General features: G+C 32.9%; 1 protein-coding gene across 1 annotated transcript; it reads right to left on the bottom strand.

The window, feature by feature from the left end:
* Positions 1 to 1,132: 1,132 nt before the first annotated feature.
* LOC122270564 (uncharacterized) lies at positions 1,133 to 18,893 on the bottom strand. The gene is made up of 7 exons (XM_043048369.2): positions 18,507 to 18,893; positions 16,365 to 16,533; positions 12,186 to 12,371; positions 9,236 to 9,477; positions 6,689 to 6,895; positions 3,279 to 3,444; positions 1,133 to 1,335 (listed from the first exon to the last, which is right to left on the bottom strand). The coding sequence occupies exons 1-7, from the start codon at positions 18,667 to 18,669 to the stop codon at positions 1,224 to 1,226; spliced, it is 1,245 nt and encodes a 414-aa protein (XP_042904303.1). The 5' UTR covers positions 18,670 to 18,893; the 3' UTR covers positions 1,133 to 1,223.
* Positions 18,894 to 19,492: the final 599 nt, after the last annotated feature.

Here is a 19,492-nt window from a genome sequence, read left to right as displayed (position 1 = left end):
TCAATTTTGCCTTGCTTTGAGTGTTATCTCTTATTTAGCTATATTTGCACAAAATGTTGCGTTTTGTTAGTTTTTAGGCAACGTCACGGCATGTTTCTGGATCTTCCGATGTATTGTTTGGGGAATCCTTTCTGTTGAAATTTGTAAATTGAAGTAACTCGTTAGATTGTTGTTGTTGTTGTAGCTAAGTTACGTCGCACTAGAGCTGCACGATGGGCTATTGGCGACGATCTGGGAAACACCCCTGAGGATGATCCGAAGACATGCCATCACAATTTTGATCCTCTGCAGAGGGGATGGCACCCCCGCTTAGCGTTAAATTGTAAACACTTCGAGTATAATAATATTGGATGGTGCGCTTTTTGCTACTTAGGCAATAAAATAAATCAGAAGTAGCAACCCAAAAATTTTGCAAAGATTTTTAACACCTTAGCACAACTTGCCCCAATTTTATACAGTCCTCTATCCATACTGATACTATTTCTTTGTTTTATATTATTTTATTGCATAAAAAATAAGACTCTCGTTCATATAATTGTCAATTAAAGATTGAAATGGGCTACAGGTGGTCCAAAGAAGAACTCTTTATATTAATTCTAGATATGTTTCCATTAGCGTGTGCAACACCTCAGGCGAAACGCTGTGTGGGGAGTTATAGGAAAAGGAAGTACGTTAATTACTGCCTTGCTTTTCAACCCGATTTTTCATGTAACCAAATTTTTTATGTAATTTTTACATAGTAAATTTTATCTTTAGTATTATACGTGGATTTCCTTATGATAAAATTGTACACATTAAGTTAAAATTATGTTATCACATAAAGTTCTTAAAGCTATGGGCTATTTATTGCAGAAAATTATAGCACAAAATTTAATACTATAATTAATACCAGTAGAAAATTTTCAAAGTAGTACAACACTGCACTCAGAGAAAATATTCATAAAAAAATTCAAAAAATAATGTATAAATAATTTTTATTATTATTATTATTTTGAAAATATTTTTTTCTTTAACGTATTAGAAATTTTTTGCAAATAATTTTATTATAATTTAGCTAAACTTACTAAATTCTCAATACTTGACGAAAAAATAATTAAATTTTTAACGGTACGTAAATTTTAAAACATAAAAATAACAATGATAAAAACGGCACTTTATTTAAATTCATCCATAACATGATGCCATAAATACGATTTGTGCTGCTAAAATATTCCTAAATCTTCTTAAAAAGTTTGTATTATATCCAACACAGCAAAGAAGGTACATGAAATTCCACCAGCCATACCAACAAGAACGATCTGCAGCAGAAATATTTTTTCAATAAAGCTAACATTCCTGTAAGACATGACATAATTATATTATAAATTGGATATTATGTAAATCAAAAATAGGAACTATTAACTTATTGTAACTATCAACATATGGATGGTGTTTTCTACACTAGGGAACGCTGCAAGCTCGGTACCGCCTAAATTTCTGGGTTACTGTTTCCATTGTATTTTAAAGCCATTTGACATCATTGTGTTTTGAGATTCATGTAAACAATGTATTTGATTACTTATTACTTGTGTTTATAATGCTAAAAGTGTTATCACTAACATAAGATGGTGCACAGCTTGCAACAAGAACAAACAGTAATAAACTTATTGAAAGAGGCCAAATCAAGACAGCCAAAAAAGCGAGTTATTCAAAATCTAGCAGTCATGTCACCTTTTTTAACTATATCTCTAAATAACTAAAACAAATTTACACTTAAAACTCCCCAGAATTACATAATAGCATTAATATCTTATGAAATACGACTGATTTGAACTCAGAAATTATCTAATTTATTTCTTTTATGGGAAACAAAATTATCCGTTTGAAAATATCGCCTTCCCAGAATAGCATGTAGTAAGCAGCTGCAAACTTTCTAACCGGAACTAGAGCAGGCATACAGCTCGAGATTGTTGTTGTTTACATTTCTACTGAAAACACCATCCATACGTTTTTCGGCAAGAGGTTTTTTTAGAAGATTTTAGAGCTAATTTTCTCTCTTTTAATATTTCAAAAATCCCTTAAAGTTTAGGTACTGGATAAGTGCCTCTCTTACTATTGCGATTGGTACATCCTTAAAAACAAGGATTAAAAAAAATCAATAAATAAATGAGGGGAATTAATCAGTTACGATTCATACGAATTTGTAGCCCAAAAGAGCAAAAGCATGAAATACGATGGTTCATATCGCATTTTGGTTCGCCAAAAACATGCACAGTTTTTCGAAGCGCTACTTGTTGAAACTATTTTATTTGTTATCAAGGTTGACACGGACTGGAAAATGCTAAATAGCGACAGACAAACTAAATGAAACTGAAATCGCTTCATCTATTTGTTACTACCAAAAATATTAAGAAAATATCATGGTAAAAACAGTGAACTTAATTCCTAAAATCAAAGTAACTTTAAAAAAAAAATTTCAGCATTTTGTAACATTTGTCCCTACTTCAAAATTTTTTCCAGTAGCAACTCTGGTTATAGAAATTAAATATTAAATAAAATTTTTTTTTTTTTAATTATATTTTAATAAGATGGTTACCGGTTCAGATCTTGTAGTAGAACTGTTTAGCGGAGAAATGTGTAATTATTTTGATAAATAGACTAACGCAGTGGACTGTGAATGTTGTTTTGTATAAAATGGCAACCACTTCAGACCTTGTTATAGAACTGTTTAACGGAAAAGTGTGTGGTTATTTTCATAAATAGACTAACGTACTGAGCTGTGAACATTACTTATTAGCTACCTTCTTATTTTAGCTACCTTAATTATTTTTCATAAAATGGCAACCACTTCAGATCTTATTATAAACCTTTTTAACGAAGAAGTATAAGGTTATTTAGTAAGGTTATTTATTGATAAATAGAGCAATGCTGTGGACTCTGTACGTTACTTTTCAATGAGCAATGTTTGTATCACTAAGCAGCTGTTTGTATGATAAAATTTTTTAAATAATGTCCCCAGTATATATTTTATGCAATGAATACTGTTTTTAATCTTTAACCCTGGTCCCTATACAAGATTATACTCGTAGACAATAGACAATATTGCAGTACCTTCTTTATATAGTAGTGCCTTTTTGTTCTAGACCGACAGGTGCGATTTAACGGGATACTTCTGCACATTATGTAGCGTTTTCTAAAATATCGCGTGTTTTGGTTTACGGTTTTCTTTCAATAAGCGTGATATAACGCAAGGAAAAAAAAACATAAATAAATAAACTAAATTTAAAAAGGAAACTTACTTTTTAATCAAATAATAGAATAGAGAAGGAAAGATAAATGTTAGCAAAGTTGTTGTAGATCCACCAACTAGATTCATCATTTTGTCAAAGTGTGGTATTGTATATCCTATAGTCACAACGAGGAATATAATGAAAGTGCGAATCAAACATCGTTTGTAGTTGAAAACTGAAATAATTAGAAGATATTGTAGCTCAGCACAGTTATAAAAGTGAACAACTAGAGTTTATTCAAGGTTTATTCAGTTTATTATAATTTGCACAAGTAAAAGCTGGAATTGAAACATTTATGAGTCTTATAATAAAAAGAAAAATTTAAATAGAAGCCATATTTATAGTTGTAATGATTAAATTAATATAGTCCAACTAATTTATAAAAGCGATATTATTAATTCACGTCATTTTAAGTTACAAGATGGCATTATTACGTTGGAATTTATGTGTAAAATAATTGTAAGATAACTGATAAATGATGAAAGAAAAACCAAGCATGTTACAGTAACTTAAAAAAAATAATAAAAGGGCAAAATTTTAAAATAAATTATTTTATTTCAATTTGAATGAAATGGTTAAAATTTGGACAAAAAAATAGTCTTATTCATATTTTTGATTGTTACCCATACCCAGTGAATAAAACCCCAAATTATATTGTTACTAATCTTGATTTTAAATTATTACTAGGAAATTTGATGTTTGTATGCTGTTGTCAACACTTAACACTATGTGTAGTAAAGTACCAACTTTTTCGTTTCAGTTACATATTGATACTTTTATAATTAGGAATAACTTACAAAACCTGATACTTCAAGTATCAGATACATATTTATCTTAATTTAGATCTTAAATAAAAATCTAGGTGAAAAATTAATTTGTTTATTTTTATTAGATCTAAAAAAATTAAATTCTATTGCTATAATTTTATACAAATTACAAATACAGAAATTAATTATAATGTTATACAGAACTTAAAAATAATTTGTTAAAAAATTGGCATACATAATATATTTTCATTATCGTTACTTTCAATTAAGTTACAAAAATAAAATAAAAACATTAATATAACTATCACTGATTCATACATTAATAACAATTGAAAAATGAAATAATTGTAACTAAACAAAACTTTTAAGTTTGTTTTTTTCGGGATAATCTAACTCGCTGCTTCAGCTCATGCGAAACATATTTGGAATGAAATTGAAATTAATTGGTCTAATTAAAAATTTATTTAAGTAAAAAAAAATAATATTATATATTAACTTTAAAATAAATATTTGTGGAACTTCTTTTATAGTTTCTCAAGCTCAAACCAAATTAAAATTTCTAACGATTATTTTAATATAACAGGAAAATGTAATCATGTAGAAATGTATTCATTTTGTAAATTTGTGACGAATCGAATGCGTATGAAATTTAAAAAATCAACTTCCTTTTATTAGTTGGAAAAAGGAATTGTTTTGGAATAATGAATCCGCAGTTACCGAATACATTCGGATCAACAGAGTAATCGTTTCAGCCAAGTTAGTACTCTGAAAATAATACAAGTAGATACAATGATACTACTTGTCCCTCAGTGATATTGATAAGCAGTTAGCCCTAAATGATACGATTTCAAATGAATCCAATATTTTAAAACAATCTTGGAGTTGCTTTAAAATAGCGCTGCCATCTAGAGGCATAAGATATAAAAGTTATTTTTCATTTAAAGTGCTAAGTACCTTTAATTACTTAGTACAAAATATCAGATTCACTGATACAGATCCATTTCTACTATGCAACAAATACTTTAAATAGCAGAAAACACCTTATTTTGCCCATAAAACGATTTTACATAAATTTGATCGGGGATCGATCCTCAATGGCGGCTTGAAGCCCACTCTGATTCAGATCGACGGGTACCAGCTTGTTTGGGAAGGAAAATGGTGAACTGCGTTCAGTAATTGCTGCAATTATACCCACCTACTCTTAATAGTGTACGAATTGCGTTACTAGCAGATGTGTGATAATTTACCAAAGTGTTCAATATACACTGGATAGAGCCATCTTTCCGATTCTCGTCGACATATGAGGGTGCAATTTATAACAATCAAACGTTATCATGGAAATAAGCTTCTACCTGACCAAGAATAATGTCTCGAAACATATTATGCCAGGATTAAATTTCAGGAATTGGAGTTAGGATTAGATTTACAACTAGAATATAATATATAAACTTCTTATATTGCATTTATGTATTATGTATGGCACTTAACTTTAAAAAATTACAGTGTAAGGTATATAGAACAAATGTATATACCTGACAATGGCATTTGATCGTACAGAAAATTTAAAATAGCGGCTTTCAAATAAATCACAAATTTATCTGAAAGCTCCTTAACTTTAGCCCCTTGTCACAATAAAAAGAGCAAAAAAAAATTATAGTTTAAACACAGTTTTTATTTCAAAATTTCAGAAAAAAATTACTATAAGTATAAAATTACTATTACACTGCTGGACAATTGCTAAGGACGGATCACAAATTGCAATGTAGCATAACATTAAGCGAGACATGAGACCTAGTAGGATAAAGTATAGTTGCCACACTGTTCAGACATTAGAATAAAGAACATTCATTGTTCTGGAAAGTACAAAAGCTATGAAACATCTGAAAGAAAAAAAATGTTCATNTCCTTAGCGATTGTCCAGCAGTGTAATTGAAAACTTCGTAATTGACGAAAAATTGAGGGAACACTAATTGACGTATCACTACAACCTTGTTAATAGCGACATTGTTAGCGTGACCACGATCTTATCAGAAAATGTTTTACTGCATAATTGAAGGATGGTGACAAGGTTTGCTTTGAGTGCAGTTCACCAACTTTTCAGAATATGGAATGAGATATTAGAAGCGCAGTCCACCAGGCTTTAAAAAACCATTAGCGCAATCTGCTATCAACGTGTGGAAATAAAGTTGACTTGATGACCAAATTGCCACCATCATGCCGTTAGTCACTTCCATTGTCCCTTGTCCTACAACAGGCTGTGGTGAGAATGCTTTACTTTTTACTTCGATTTGAATGGGAATGTTTGGTTTCGGACAAAGAATAGTTTTATACATATTTTCAGTTGTTACCAGCGGATAGAACTCTACCTTACGTCATGATATTAAATGGTATATGTCATGATATTAAATGGTTACTATGAATTTTGATGTCTGTATGCTGCCGTCAACATATTAAAAAAAAACATGGTTTTTATTAAATTTCTTTAGGGTTGAATAAAATTCATGCAAAAGTGGTCAAAACTAAAAAAAAAAAACTAATTCAACAATAATTTCAAGCCTTAAATTTAATGGTTTACAAATGGTTACTAAATTTAATGGCTTAATAATACAAGTTTAACAGCAAGACTGCCCCTTAAAAATTTTGTTTACAAACCTGAAGGCACATTAAGAGCCTCTTCGATCTCCTGTACGACTGGATTAATTCCTAGAAGAATGGCCAAGAAAGTGTGGATGGCCAAACATACTTCGATGAAGGTTCTGAGGCTTCCTTTACTCAGAGAAAAGATCAAATTCGGAGCCACATCCGATCCATATACCATGTATCCAGTCACAGTGACAGGTATATACAAGATGAGGAGCGCTGAAATATGGAGTAAAGCATGCATAGGCAACTGCTTTATACATAAGATACAGTAATTCCTTAATACATCGCTCAATCGCTTATTTGATGGTATTCATATTTTTATTATTAAACTATGGTTTATTAATCTATGATGAGATACGGAAGCGTTTGTGTGTCTGTCCTTCTGTGTACCTCTCTTTTATCTCAAGAACCCTTTTTGTTAGAATGCTGAAAATTCAAATTTAAGTCATCAATCTTAAATACACTTTTAAAAAAATTAGTTTGTATGGAAGGGACGATGGAAAGTGAAAGTTCCTCACACGCTTTTTTTCAATTCAAACTGCACTCATTTTTTCTTTTTAATTGCTTAAAAAATAATATCAGTTATGCTTACTAGATTACAGTTGTATTTTTTTTAAGGAAAATAGTTCCACCGAAAGCTTTTTACACATTGTTTAATACTTATTTATCTTTCATTATTTTATGTCAGGTAAACACCGGTGAAATCAAATCACGTGTGGACGACGTATCGAAATTAGTATTCTGAAAATTGTCTGAAATCAAGGCGTACTTACTTTGGTTACAGTCTCTATAATTCTAAATAATGGGTAATGGACGGTGTTTTCTACACTAGGGAACGCTGCAAGCTCGGTACCGCCTAAATTTCCGGATTACTGTTTCCGTTGTATTTTAAAGCCATTTGGCATCGTTGTGTTTTGAGATTCTTGCAAACAATGTATTTGATTACTTATTACTTGTGTTTACAATGCTAACAATACTTGTGTTTACAATGCTCAAAGTGTTAATACTAACGTAAGATCAGGGCCCGACTTAGCCTAATTGGGGCCCGGGGCAAAAACTTCTTTGAGGGCCCCCCACTGCTTCAGCAATGAAGATTTGAACTTTATGGAAGTATCGTTCACCTCATAGTTAACAAGAAAATTGACTAGAATCTAAAATAGCTATAAAGTCCCCCTCTAATGGTTTATCCTTAATTCTGACCATTTCATTGATTTTTCTGACAATTCTATGTCCATTATGCCGAATGCCGTTTAATGATAGTTAACTTTGTCAGCTAGCTGCAAAAAATTCATATCCTTGCTGACATTAAGGAGGAATTAAGCTAAATTCGCGCAAATACGGTGGCTCAATTAAGACAATCATGAATTTTTGTAAATATATTGCATTTTGCTATACGTAAAAATACAGGCTTTCGATTAGCCAAATTTGTCCATCATTTCGAAAATTTTGCTGACTTTCGCACTAGAAAGTCATCGACGGATTTATATGGATTTACGAAGTCTAAATTTTTTGTGTTCATACGATAGACTAATGAAGAAGCTAAAATAAAACTGACGGATTTTACACTGTACTGTAACGGATTTTACACATTAATAAGGAAAACCTAAAATAAACTTTCTATTTGGGGGCCTCCTCTGGTGTGGGGCCCGGGGCGACTGCCCCGTATGCCCCTGCCTTTGTCAGGCTCTGCGTAAGATGGTGCACAGATTGCAACAAGAACAAACAGTAATAAACTTATGGAAAAAGGCCAAATCAAGACTGCCAAAAAAGCGAGTTATTCAAAATCTAGCAACCATGTCACCTTTTTTAATAATAAATAACAAAATAACTAAAACAAATTTTCACTCCAAACTTCCCAGAATTACAAAATAACATTAATATCTTATGAAATACGGCAGATTTGAGCTCAGAAATTATCTAATTTATTTCTTTTATTGAAAACAAAATTATCCGTTTGAAAACATCGCCTATCAGAATAACATGTAGTAAGCAGCTGCAAACTTTTTAACCGGAACTAGAGTAGGTGCCGAGCTCGAGATTGTTATTATTTACATTTCTACTGAAAACACCATCCATAGTTTACTATCGGGGACCCCTCTTTATGTTTGTGGATTTAAAAATAAACCAATATATATGAATAATAAACCAAGAATTAATCGTATAATGGTAAATAAAAATTGCGGTCAAAAATTTCTTTTGATGAGTTTAATTTATCAAAATGTGTCTGCTTAATCTAATAATATAAAATCACGGAAAAGGTAACAGGCAATAGAAAAAGGAAAATATTTTAATTGTTTTATAGTGCCTTTCAATTTTGTGTATACTTGAGTAGGTGTCGAAGTCATAGGCTGAACTAGATCAGTGTTTCATCATCATTCAATCTATTTCCGTTTTCACTGTTCCCATTGGACAGTAAAGAAATTGTACAAGTAAAGAAATGACGTTATCTCAGACATCTCTATTAATCAATTCGTTGATATTTTACGATTTTTTTAAAAATCCTGTACAAAGAGCTAGTATTCAGCTGGTATTAAGAAATGTTACGTTGTTACTCACTGATGAAGCTGACAATTGAAGCTTTATTAAATTGTTGCTTGCACCTCATATCATTTTGCACTGTGACATAGAAAAATATTCCTCCAAAGGCGAACAGCATGGTTCCAAATGACATCGATATCGAGGAAATTGTTGGTGGCTCCCAGTTCACGGTTTCTGTCTTTAAAAGATCCAACACGATACCTACAATCATGGCCAAGCAAGCGGCGAGTATAGACAGCATAGCCCCCAAGCCGGCAAATCTATTGAGAAAAAAATTGAATTAGTTGCTCTTGAAAGTCAGACAGGAATTTTTTTCCTAGAGTAGTATTAAAAACTACACAGTGTTGAGTTGAACGAAATTTGAATGTAACAAAATACAAATACTTTGCAAGGAATTTGAAAATTTCTTTTCCGTCCTTTAGATAAAAGTATGCGTTTCTGTATAAGCTAAAGGTGTTTAATTCATACATCAAAACCGAAATGGTCCAGGAAGCGAAGAGTTGCCAAGAAAAATTGCCAAACTTCCTGTGAATTTTCCGAAATCTCGCTTACTAATGCCTCTAGTGCTTTGGGAAGGTAATAAAGGCTTTCGTCACCAAATATGTCTCCAAAGTAGCCAAGATTTCCTAGTTGGCGATGGTTCCTCAGTTAATGAGGGAGTTTTTAGAGCACACGATCTGTAAGTCGTGTACTGTAAAAATACGCAAAGTCACCAAACCAATTGGGAAATGATTTGGAAATGGTTATGATGATTTGAAATTTTGGCCGACCGATCTGTGTGGGGTTCAGGGAACTGACATGGCATCAGAAAGGTTCTGGGTTCGAATCTTGGGCAAAGGCATGAAGGTTCTTTCCTTCTCTACATGATCTGTCCTTTCTGTGAGAGCAACGTTGGCCCACCTAATATTGTGCTTCTGAAAGAGTGGCCAACAAATCTGCCCTTCAGATGCCTGTATGACGAAAGGTCATTCTCCAGGCGGGCATTGGAGAAAAAAATTGGAATTTGGAGATATGATGCGTGGTAAACAAAAGTAATTACAGATTCGGGTGCGTACATATTATTCCGACGACCATTTTTGCCAAATCTAAAAATAAATTTGGACGTGATTCAAACTTAAATATTTTCTCAATTTTTGCATGCAATAAGTTATATTTGTATTTCGTTTATTTTTATTTCTTTATAATCAATTACAATGTGAAAATACATTTGAAAGATACCAAAATGCTTTAGACGTAGCGTGACCAAAAATGTGAGACGATATAATACGTAAGGTACCCAGATTCGCTATTTTCAGTCAAAAATATACAAAAAACACACATTTTTATCTAATACGTATTTTCATGTTTTACAGGCTGGCGATAAATAGTTAATGTCCATACATAATCGCAACTTTTTAAAATCTAAGTATTCAGCAGATGAAAATTTCAGTTAATTTAAACATTAATATAATACCACTTACCACCAGAAAGTTCCTTTCCTATTCAACATATACAATTCGGAAGAAATAAGTTTATTTGTTTATCAATATTTAGTGGAAGTTTGTTTTCCGTCAGTGCTTGAAGTCCTCAACGCTTGATTTTTAGGTGATCTGTGTACATTTGTACATTGTGGGGGCCAAAATTACTCCAAAAGACATTTAATGAATCAAAAATTGAATGCTAAAGCATAAAGTTTGTTCAGCACTATGTAGAAGTCCTGCTTCCTTCTTTCCTTCACTTTAATGTGGGAAAGAAGAGAGAAAAAAGTCTTACCGCGAATATATGTAACGACACCTCATATATTCGCTTCAAATATATGAAGTCTCGTTTCTCTAGCACGATAACTTTACTTGTATCTCTTTGCCAACCAGTACAGATCTAGCCAGTTAGATCTAGCATCCTTTTATTGAAACCAGTTCCTTTTTCTAAAATAGAAAAAAGTGGTACCACACATGCTCCATTATTAGTATTTATTTTGTAAGAACAAGATAGTTCTATTTACCTCAATATATCAATGATATAAATATTTATAATCACGTCGAAAGCCAAAGCACAGTGCATTTTGAAAGCTAAAGTGGTAAGTATTAGAACGGAACAATCACTTTTTTCGTATTGGTGCTTGTCATATATGTCACTTTTTGGGGTCAAACAGTGATGGGTTAAACCAAGTTTTTTCCAGTGACTTGGCGCAATGTTTTGATTTGAATCCTTATAGAATTTTATTCCACATTCTGGTAAGAAGTTGGCAACTATGATATTCAATTAGGGATTTTTACAAGTCTTAATTTAACCCTTTAACACCCAGTCCAAGCTTTATATGTTAACCCAATATATGTATGGAGGTAATATATTAATTTTAAAACAAGTTTAAACTGAGTAAAAATTTTCTTCTCTAAAAGCTACCATTTTAATATTAAAAATATCAATTACAAACATAAAATTAGATCTTGAATTAAATAATGAAGGAGCAGATAGCCCTTTGGGCTAAGTACTCCGGGTACAAAGCTTTAATCTTAAATTTAATGAAGTACTCTAGTGCGTATGGATCATCATTAATTTCTTAGAATATTATTTACATCAAAATAACTTTCACTAATAAACACTTTTCAGGTTTTGAGTTATTTATACAAGAAAAAACAAGTACTTTCAATTTGCATCAGATCTTTCTAGGATTAAAAAAAAAGTCCAAGTATTTTCAAACGTCCAAATATTGCCAAAAGCCTATTAATAGGTTTTTGGCAATATTGAGGAAAAAGTGCAAATTCTCACTGTATTACTCCAATTCCTTCAAATGTAACAAAATTTATTATCCTCTTTTTTTATTCCTTTTTTTTTACTCCTTTTAAGACCTGATGCAATTTGAAAGTATGTATTTTTTCTTGTATAAATAGCTTTATATTATTTATATAGTATTATAGCTCATTATTGCCAGAAAAAGCATGAAAATTGGTCGTTATGACATTTGAAACAAGAAACAATGAGTACTTACTTAAATTTCTCAATGCTCCCAAACCAAGTGAGAGGACACAAAATGGTCCCCAAAATAATTATCCAGGTTTTGTATCCCAAGGAGAAATATTCTTCACACATAGACTGACCAACTTGTGCCGATACAAGAAGATACACAACCGAAACTCCGACAGCAGTTGTGTGCAAAGTTCCGGTAACTACATATCTATCAACGAAAGAACAAAAGGAAAAGAAAAATCATTTTTAGACAAGAGATATATCGTGAAATACCGATATTTATAGAGTCGTGATAACTGTGTAATAAGATATCTCCAAATCCTGAATACAATGTTTTAATATCAAATGCACGATAATTAAAAGCTACGATAATATCACGATAATTAACAACAAAAATATCGTGATTGTTGATTCTTTTAATTACAGATATCTTATTTTTTATAATTTTAACTTAGTTTGTCATTGATTAAAATATTCTTTTAAGCTTTAACCTTCAACGCCCGATGATGAGACCAAGAAAACAGTAATCATTTTGTTTTGGTGAATAGGTTACATCAGTGTTTCCCAAAGTGTGGTACGCATACCCCCAGGGGTACGGGAGCTGTTCAGCTGGGGTACGCGTTTTTATGCAACATATCTTGCAACAAACGAAAATTTCACAAAATTTTATTTAAAACCAAAGCTAGCCATGAAAATTTACGTTAATGTATTTTTCTATTGACTATTTTTTGCAGAGTTAACAGTTAATAATTAAGGGTATCAACAGCCAGTTGTGATTTTTAACTTTTGGCAATTTGTTTACAATAAAAAATACATTCATTTCGTATTAGTGGCACACAGCGTTACGAAAAATTTAGTAAGGGTACACAACAGTCAAAAGTTTGGGAAACAATGGTTTACATGAATACAGGATGTTTCGTTGCCACTCCCCCTAAAATCCTCGTCAAATAAAAAAATATAGAGTCGCAAATTAATATTTAAAAGAAGAAAAAATAAATACACCAATCGGAATCTAGCAAGTTACTACAAAGGTGGTCTGGACTGCAAACATCTAAACTCATTTGATTGCCTGATAAAACTACAGATGTTTCTATATAGTTTTCGCATTTCAACTCTTCTTAGATCTCCGGCAATCTAACAGGCTTTAAGGTTTTCAGAACCTGCTTTCTCAGTATAGATTCGTTAAATTTCGATTCCCTTTTTTTTTCACACTTAAATGTAAATTTATAAACCCTTTTATAACATTATTTTATAACTGGCATTTACCAAATTTAAAAAATTTTCGCGTATATTAGAAAAACTAAACACTTAAGCTTAGACTTAAAGAACACGAAAGATATGCCCAAAATTAGGAGATTAACCGATCTTCCATAGCTCTACATACACTATCTGGCCATTAATGACCGGACACCCCTCATTTCGGATACAAGAGGTGCTAGTATCAAGTCAGTAGGGCGTAGGGCCGCCACGCGCCCGAATCACAGCTTTAACCCTTCTAGGTATGCTATCCACTAGGTGTTGGTACACGGAAGCAGGTATTGCCCGCCATTCCTCCTGTAACATGGCGAAGAGTTAAGTGGTGGTTTTGGGGCGTTGTGGTCTGGCCCTCAACAGGCGCTCCAACTCATCCCAGAGATGCTCAATTGGATTGATGTTGGGACTTTGGGATGGCCAGTCAAGTTCTTGCACCCCCATTTCATCAAACCAGTCCGTGATGGCATGTGCTTTATGAATGGCAGCGTTATCGTGTTGAAACACAAACGGGCCATTACCGAACTGTTGCAACAGGGTGGGAAGCGCCGAATTGTCCAGGATGTCTCTATACCCTTCTGCGTTCAGGGTTCCACGCACTAACACCAAGGCTCCAAGGCCAAACCATGAGAAACAGGACCAAACCATAATTCCTCCACCGCCGAACTTCACAATGGGGACAATGCACTCCGGTAGGTACCATTTTCCGGGCATTCGCCAGGTCCACACTCGTCCATCAGAGTGCCACAACATGTAGCGTGACTCATCACTCCACATAACGCTTTTCCATTGCTCTACTGTCCACTGGCGACGTGCTCTGCACCACTGAAATCGGTGGCGGGCGTTTGATGGAGAGATGTTTGGCTTATGTGCTGCTGCTCGTCCATGGAATCCTTGTGCAATCAGCTCCCGACGAATGGTACGTGTACTGGCAACACTGCCAGATGCAGCCCGGAAGTTGGTAGCGACAGTGTCCAACGACATTTGTCGGTTTGCCTTCACTACACGTCGAAGAGATCGTCGATCCCTGTCGGACATTATTTTGGGCTTGCCGGGTCGGGACTGCGGTTTTATCACTCCCTCTCGTTCCCATTTCAACACGACGTCACCAACTGTTGACTGTGGTACCTGAAACTTGTCGGAGATGGCACGTATGGAATGACCAAATCGGTGGGCGCCTATGATCATGCCCCTTTCCACCTCATTCAGCTCTCGCCGTCCACTCATTTTCACTGTTAACGCTCGTATGGCCGTCGCCTGCTTGCGAATGGTCTTTCCCCCACCACAGGTTCCGTATTTATTCCGCCAGGACGAGTCCACCTGCCGTTCAAGGGGTGTCCGGTCATTAATGGCTAGATAGTGTTGTTGGAATTCTAATTACGAGTTTGAGTTTTCTTTTGAGAAAATCATTCAGCACTGCTTTTCGTCTACCGAACTTAATTTTTTTGGAGTCATTCCATATTTCAAAATATTCGAATAATTTAGTTAAGGATTTTTCTAGTACTCCACCGTTTCTCAATATTTAGTAGTCTATTCTAATTTAATCTGTTGCAACTTGGGGCTCCCGCTAAACTTCCTCCTACCAAATTTCCAAATTTTTGTCCCTATTGGTTAAACCACTTTACTTTGCACGTTTTTGTCTCTTTTGTCTGTCTCTATCATCATTTGGTGTTTAGACATTGAGGAAGAGGTGCTTGTTTGTAGAACCGAAACTCTGTATCTCCATGTATGTGCTTTCTTTTGTGCTTTATTCGTGTTTTTCTTTTTTCTTTCTTTCTTTTTTTGCTTTGGCTTACAAGTAGTATCAGCGATCATACAAAAGTTTAAAAAGTGCTTTATTTTATAAGATCTTGCAAACCATTTTTTACTACAATACTTCAAGTTTCAGCTCAGAGAATAAAGCGTTTACCTTTTAATGAGGTTCCACCGATTCCAAGCGCGATAATGAGGTTCTAGATTCGAATTTCAGGGATGGCTGATGGATTCCAATTCTACTCCCGACTGGCACTGACCACAGCACTAATATAAATTATCCCCAGTGGTTCCTGGATTAGTATCCCCTGGCCATCGGGGTAACCATGAGAGTTTTTTGTGATTTTTTTTCTTTCATATAGTTAGTTATAACAAAAGGTCTTTCACAAAAACTAGTTTATTTCAATGCTTGATCCAAGATTTTCACTAGGTCAGGTTTCAAAATCGTAAACCGAAAAATGGATAGGCTGTTTAACGCCGATTATAGAATAAAATAAAATTGCTTACGTTCAATGTTCCATGTAACAACTGTTCAATGTGAGCACTCTTCGTCCCAAGGGTAATCCATATGTTTAATTCATATTCTATTGAAGGTATGGATGGATCTGAACAACCATTGGAATGTGAAGCTAAATTGGTTAAGTTTTCTCAAGAGAATTGAAAAGGATATATGGCTTTCACTTGAGCATTACCAAGAACACACCCGTAACTTTTTAACAACTATTTATATTTCTTTTAAACTATAAATCTTTTGTGTGGTAGATATAAATAATTTAAAACATCAGACGTTTTTCTCTAATTTGATACTTATTCAAACTGTAACAACTGATATTGAGCATTTGGTCGTGCACCAGGAACTTCGTGCTAAATCCCCACGACTCACCGCCGCTCAAAGTATTGTAGTTGGGATTTTTGAATTGGTTCAAAACCATAGTTCCAATTAAGGAAGTTTCGCATTTTTATTGAACATATACTTTACCGTAGTGTTCGCAATGTGATACTTTTCAGTAACGTTTCAGGATTCAAATGTTTATATGGTTCAAATGCTTATATGGTGCATTCATAGGTAAAATTTCAATGCAAAAGCATTTTAATCAATTGATCATGTTCTTCATGATCAATTGATTAAAACCTTGTGACCTTGATATGCCAATTTTCTTCACAAGAAGTATAATGTATTTTGCACTTTAAAATTTACCTCATCCAGGCTCCAGCGGCCCTCATTCCAATGGCTGGATATGGATAACGGAATTTTCCTCTGTATTCTTCCCATTGCCTTTCCATGATGAGCCATGTTTCACCCAGTATTATGGAACTGTAGCAACTATTTAAACTCGCCAATGCTATCAATACGATGCCAAACCATCCTGAAATATAAGGTATCTTAAAATTCGCACAAGAAGTAATTTTGATAGAAAACATAGATACTTAAATAAAATTTGTAATTTATTTATATATTGTCAGTAGTCAATATTTTCAATGAATGTTGCTCGTTCAAGGCGTGGATGTTGTTAAGGACTTAATGGCAAAAACCCGAAACTTTCCGGAAAGAAAAGTCTTACGGTGTTAAATTGCACGATGTGGGAGGCTAGTTCTGATCATCTAAACCGGAATGATTGATTGATTTGTTCATTTACGTCGCACTAGAGCTGCACAATGGGCTATTGGCGACGGTCTATCTAAACCGGAAAGTACATGGGCAAGGAATATTCATATTGCTCTAAATATAACAATAAAAACGCATTGTTCTTTCGAATAGTGCTCAAACCTTGAACTGTCAATTATCCCAGTCTCACGGTCTTATTTGACTCGTTGGAATTATTTTACGGTAGAAATGGTGCAGAATTCAAATCTTGCATGAATTTTTGGACATGCTTGCGTCAAAAATGTTTATTTTAATTAATATGGCCAAATTGTAACATGGTTTTCTTTCAGTTTTAAAAGGAAAAAAATTCTTCCAGGTTGTGCAAGAAAATTTTTACAAAACTCAAGACTGTGTTTATGTGACTGACTGTGTTTTTTTTCTGAATTATGTGACTTTAAGTAAAATAAATGTAACAAGATTACAGATTAATGTGCACAAGAACAAATTAAATTATTCAGACACGTTGGCGGGGGCAAAGTGAGCCTTTAGCCGAACCAGTAGAGTTTATTCCAACAAACAGAAAGTAGAAGGGAGGGAAAGAAGTCGAAGAGAAAGAGAAACGAAGAATCAGGGGAAAGTGAATATAAAATATATTTGGCAAATTGTTGAAAATGAATGAATAAAAAATCTAACTTATTCAAAGAGTTTTCCATTGTAGTGAGCAAAAGAATCGGAATAATTTGCCAGTGTGGAATTCTCGCCAAAAGAAATATGTTCATATTTCCCGCACTTTAAGTTTCCTCACCTATTAAAAGTGAACTCTTCCACTGTGCTTTTCCGCCACCCAACTTGTTTTGGTTTAATAATAACAGATATGATGTTATTATTTGTTTCAAACTTGATTGGTTATAAATTGATACCGCAAATTTTGAGATTGGCCATTTTCCAGCTTTGGAATTTACAATATTTCTTGACTTTTTTGATCAAATATTTTGAAAGTTCCTCGAGGGCCATTATGTACTTGATTGGACACCAGAGGGTATATTATTAGAACATGAAAACTTAAGATATTGTTTCAACAAATAAATGCTACTACCCCAAGTAGCACAGGGATACTGCAACAGCTTTAGTCTACATCGACCGACATTGTCAATATTGTCGAAAATCGACATTGTGTGTACGATGTTGTACGATTCCCTTCGATTTCACATTAAAAGTTCTGTTTGTAAAACTTTTCATTTTAAACTTTATTGAACTTAAACTTAAATCAAAATTAATCATTTAAAAGACAAAAAATGACGTCAAATTGTTATAATTCCAAAAAATAAATTTAAAATATAAATTTAGAGATATCCGAAATGCTGAGAGATATCAATCGACGTTCCCCAACGTTTTTACAATATCGAACAATATTGTTTCGCGATATTGAATATACGTTATAGAAGGGGTCCATTTTTATATAGTACAATGTTTCGCTACGATATTGTACAATGTTCAAAGCTAAGTTTTGACGATATCGTTTTTGTGAATTGTGCTACTTGGGTAATGAAGAATTAGTGTTAACACTTTTTGCGTTTTTGTAAATCAAATTAAACTTTTAAAGGGGACTAGGCACAAATGTGTCCATAATAATACGTAAGCATTTTGAGATAGCGATAGCACATAACTTTTTTAAACCTTTCATTACATCTAATACAATGAATAACAATGGAGAATAGTTTTAATTGTCTTAACTCGAGTAAAATGTAAACTTACCTGTTCCCGCTAAAGCATGTGGCAAGGCCAGAAGTCCAAGACCAGCATTAAATGAAATCATGAAAACCGCTGCTGTCCATAATGAATATCCTTTCTCAGATGAAATATCTTTATCAACTTTTTCTAACGCAATCACTTCTTTAATTTTTTCAGAGGTCATCATAAATTTTTTTTCGATTCCTGAAAAATGTATAGCTTCTAAAAAATATTAAAATGACTCAAGTAAATTTTTTTCTGTTATTAACAGACAAGCAAATTCATTATTTTTTAATTTTTTTTTGCTTGCATATACTTTTTGTGTATAAATTAGGAAATGTTTTTGTATGTTAAGCACTAGAAATCAACAAACACTCTTTTCGAATATTTTTAGTAAAAAGAACATCTCTTAGATATGAAGTTATAAAATGAGAAAGAACAAATTTCCTATGCATATGAAATTACAACATATTTAAGATACCGTCATCATAAAATATATGACTTCTACTGAAGATGCTTTTATAGCTGTTGTTAGAGAAATGATAAAAAAATAAACTTTTTTCTATAAATACTATAGATAAACTACTTTCATGAAAAACATATTCGACGTTAAAATAAAAGTCTCGTTATGTATTAATAATGCGTTAAAAAACAGAGTACTCTATTTTAGTTCCACAAATTTTAAACACTAATAAATGATTTTTAAACAAGAATATTCATCTAGTTTGTAGACATACATCTAATAGATTTTACTTGAGAAAAAATTGTCTTTACATTATTTTAGGATAGTTCATTGTTACGGTATTTCATTTTTAGTTAGTTTTGGTTTTTTTTATTTAAGAATTTCGATTTACTAATCAACTAAATAGGCGCCAAAGTTCCCATTTTAATTATTTTTATTTTATTTTTTGGTAGTTCATGTTACCGTATTTCGTTTTTGGATAGTTTTAAATTTATTCATTTGAGAGTTTCGATTTACTAATTAACTAAAGAGGCGCCATGTTCTCATT

Source organism: Parasteatoda tepidariorum, chromosome 9 (assembly GCF_043381705.1).
Source record: "Parasteatoda tepidariorum isolate YZ-2023 chromosome 9, CAS_Ptep_4.0, whole genome shotgun sequence".
NCBI classification, from domain to species: domain Eukaryota; kingdom Metazoa; phylum Arthropoda; class Arachnida; order Araneae; family Theridiidae; genus Parasteatoda; species Parasteatoda tepidariorum.
This window is presented reverse-complemented; position numbering and strand designations above follow the sequence as displayed.

Bases quoted from the DNA above. Each gene is read 5' to 3' on its own strand.
- LOC122270564 (XM_043048369.2), bottom strand. From the start codon at position 18,669: ATGATGACCTCTGAAAAAATTAAAGAAGTGATTGCGTTAGAAAAAGTT. The intron at 16,534-18,506 runs GTAAGTTTACAT...CTTATATTTCAG, and splicing joins ACATGCTTTAGCGGGAACAG to GATGGTTTGGCATCGTATTG. The intron at 3,445-6,688 runs GTTTGTAAACAA...TAATTATTTCAG, and splicing joins GGCTCTTAATGTGCCTTCAG to TTTTCAACTACAAACGATGT.